Genomic DNA, 3252 nt, shown 5'->3' on the forward strand with positions numbered 1-3252 from the left:
TTAGTTATGAAGAAAAATATAATACGATATAAATCACTGGTTATTTTATTGCCAAAAAAACTGTTGAAAATAAAAAATGTCCTTTATATGCCTATGACACCTTAGGGAAGCACTTAAATAGTTCTAATTTTCAAATACACAAGTTTATTCTTACATATTAAATACAATACTTACAGCTATATTCTACTTTTTCGTTTTCGCGCGAAATTTTCTATGGTTAATCCAGCGTTCATATATTACGAATTTTTAATTTTTTTTTACCAAAATTTCAAAAGTGTAAGTAAATATTTACCATATACAGGGGGTGAGAATGTATGTAAAAATTTATACTTATGTATAGGTCAACAATTTAATTTGACAGATTATCTAGTAAATTTATACACTGGTCCAGAATAAGTTTCTTAAGTTAAGTAGATTCTAAAGAATTTTTATGGACCCCCTGCTTCTCTCCACATTTTACACTGGTCCATGTATCTTTAAGAGATCACAATTTGTATGTTTAAAGTATAACAAACAACGGCTATCATAATCCATGAGGTTTAATAGAATGTTTATAGACTAGGCGAATACGTATAAATCATTTTTTCATTTTCTCAATTTTTGATAACTTTACGTTCCGAAAATTACCTAATGTAGGTTTATATACCCTATTAAGGGGTGAATACAGAAGTAGGAAAAATGGGCCGTGCTTTGTGAACTTGGACGTTCACCGTATATACGCTAAAATATTTATGCATTAGTCAGCACAGGTGAACTATGCGAAATACATTCTCTCCTTTCTTTCTTTTTACAAAAGCACTACTACGTAACGCGGAGTACTTACATTCTCATTTGGAAGTACAAGAACGGTATCTAATACTTATCAACGATAAACCTACTACTATAAAAGTCGTTCCCATATCAAAAAACAAGTAAATACAAGTAACATGTAATATAACAGCTAATATTATTAGTATATCATTATTGTGTATATCAGTAAACATGAATCTCTTTCTTTTAAAATGGAAGAATAATTGTAAATTGTAAAAAAAAATGCACCTGAAAAATGTTGTGTATAATATGGCAGTTTCTGTTTCTATTAAGTATCCAGTCTTTGCTGTAGAAATAAAGATTCAAAGAATATAAAAATCAAATGCACCTTGCAATTAAAATGTTAGCTTTAGCTGCAAAATCATCTCTGTACAAATGAGAATGATTTTTAATATGACACATTTGACATATTCTTACAAATAAAAACGTTTTAGAACTTATATCTGTTTGTCTCATCGTCAAACATGCTCAAAGTACTTTCTTTGATTGCATTCTTACACACAACAGCTGCGTCATATGTTCATCTTACAATGAGGAACACAAGTAATAAAACTCAGTCGTCCATTTCTTAGTTCTGTCATAAGATTATTTGCAAGACAGTGTGAACATGTTTTACAACTATTTTCAACATGCCTGCAATAAAAATGGTGGATTGTTTGTTAAATGCTTGTACTTTAAACCTTCTTGTATTATCCTAATGTTTATTCTTTATTTACCTTGACACTGTATGCATTATCATAGCCCCCCTTCATTTGCATTTGTGCCTGAATATTTGATAATTGTGCACTGCTCATGTCCAGATCTCCACTACTAATATGACCGGTATGCCTAAAATTTGTAGGTACTCCTATCATGCTACGATCTATCCTTAGCCTCTGGTGTGACCTTTGTCTTCCATTGCGTGTCCTTGCTCCTTGTTGCATCAAACAACAAGTAAAGCACTGTACCCAAAGTTCTCCACTGCCAGCCATTGTTTGTTTCAGTTATACGTATTTTCAAATCTGAAGCACATTCGGTAAAACAAATAAACGTTATTTTACAATTAAATTGTCCAAGAAGGTAAATACAGCTTCTAACATGTTGGCTTATAAAATTTTATTGCTACAGATTTTCTACATGATCCTGTCGTAAATCAATAAAACAGACGTTTAAGCAGAGGATTAGAAGATTAAACTCGCACTAACTAATAATAAAACGTGGTTGTTAAAATTCACTTTCTCTTTACCTTTAGCACAACACGTTAAACATTGAAACGTTGTTTAGAAACAGTTCTAAAAAGTCAAGTCTATAAAGTACCTTATCGTCGCGCGAATGAGTCAGACGTACAGGTTGATGTAAAGTTCATCCACTTACCAGGTCGTCAAGTGATCGTACTGTCATTCGGTCTAACCTTCACGATGGCTTGAAACTCGAAAGCAGAGAGAAGCAAAACAAACATTCCCTTTTGATCGATGAGTTTACATGTGCCTGTAAAGGACATTGAGACTACTCGTACATTCCTCTATTCGAACTAAAGCCACAACAACGTCGAAGGTACGCGTAGAATGGAAACAATCGGGTTCGCGTGAGAACAAAGAGAAGCGGATGAGACGTACCGGTTCACAAGACGTAGACTTTCGTATTAATTTCCACAAGGCACCGTGGATCTGCGTCCTTCTTTCCGTTTCTAATCTGCTGATCAAAGCATCGTGAGACGATTCTTTTTCGCTACATGTTTCAACGACATGTTTCGAACAAATTTTCAAACACTGATCCTTCCTATTTCGTTCCTATTTCGTCGGAAATTTCAGATGACGTTTGAATAAAAAATTCGAATTTCATAGAATATAAAGCCGAATGTCAACGTGATTAACGGTCATCAGTATAGTGAATTTATATACTATACATCGCGCGAGGAGCCGGGAAAATCCGAAGATAGTCGAAGTTCACCGAATGTTACCGATCCATAGAAGCTTGATTACATCGAATACACAAAGAGAACATGTTACTCCGCTAAATATAGCGATATATTCATTGGATCCGCTGTTTTCCAAGCGGCTGGCATAAATATTTAATAATTAACGAGTCGACCTATTCCTTTGTCGCCAAGTAATAATATATCGCATGCTTCCATGAACGATATATATATATACAGCATGACAGCATGAATACGCTTTATTAAATAAATTATATACAGGTTCTCACATACAGACATTGTCGCATCGTCAAAATGCCATGCTTACTAAATAAAATATAAATTATGATATTTAAGATTTCTCGACTACAATAACATTGACTTTTAGAGGCCTTTACTCTTTAATTAACATTTATAGTTCCAAATATTCTCCCTCATTCTTTTCCAATCGTCGTGTTCCACTAAATCGCGAGTAAATGAACTTTTCAAATATCATTTCTGTACATTTTCAAACGAATAACGTGGAAACTTTTTCTTTCAAATAAATT

General features: G+C 33.3%; 1 protein-coding gene across 1 annotated transcript; it reads right to left on the reverse strand.

Annotated features, from left to right (window-relative positions):
* Positions 1 to 1380: 1380 nt before the first annotated feature.
* Positions 1381 to 2246, reverse strand: LOC108573935 (CDC42 small effector protein homolog). Its single transcript, XM_017936427.1, has 3 exons — positions 2164 to 2246; positions 1527 to 1811; positions 1381 to 1443 (listed from the first exon to the last, which is right to left on the reverse strand). The coding sequence occupies exons 2-3, from the start codon at positions 1779 to 1781 to the stop codon at positions 1435 to 1437; spliced, it is 264 nt and encodes an 87-aa protein (XP_017791916.1). The 5' UTR covers positions 1782 to 1811; positions 2164 to 2246; the 3' UTR covers positions 1381 to 1434.
* Between the last annotated feature and the right edge of the window lie 1006 nt (positions 2247 to 3252).

The sequence above is a fragment of the Habropoda laboriosa genome, unplaced genomic scaffold, assembly GCF_001263275.1.
Source record: "Habropoda laboriosa isolate 0110345459 unplaced genomic scaffold, ASM126327v1 scaffold20, whole genome shotgun sequence".
In the NCBI taxonomy this organism is placed as follows: Eukaryota; Metazoa; Arthropoda; class Insecta; order Hymenoptera; family Apidae; genus Habropoda; species Habropoda laboriosa.

Bases quoted from the DNA above. Each gene is read 5' to 3' on its own strand.
- LOC108573935 (XM_017936427.1), bottom strand. From the start codon at position 1,781: ATGGCTGGCAGTGGAGAACTTTGGGTACAGTGCTTTACTTGTTGTTTG.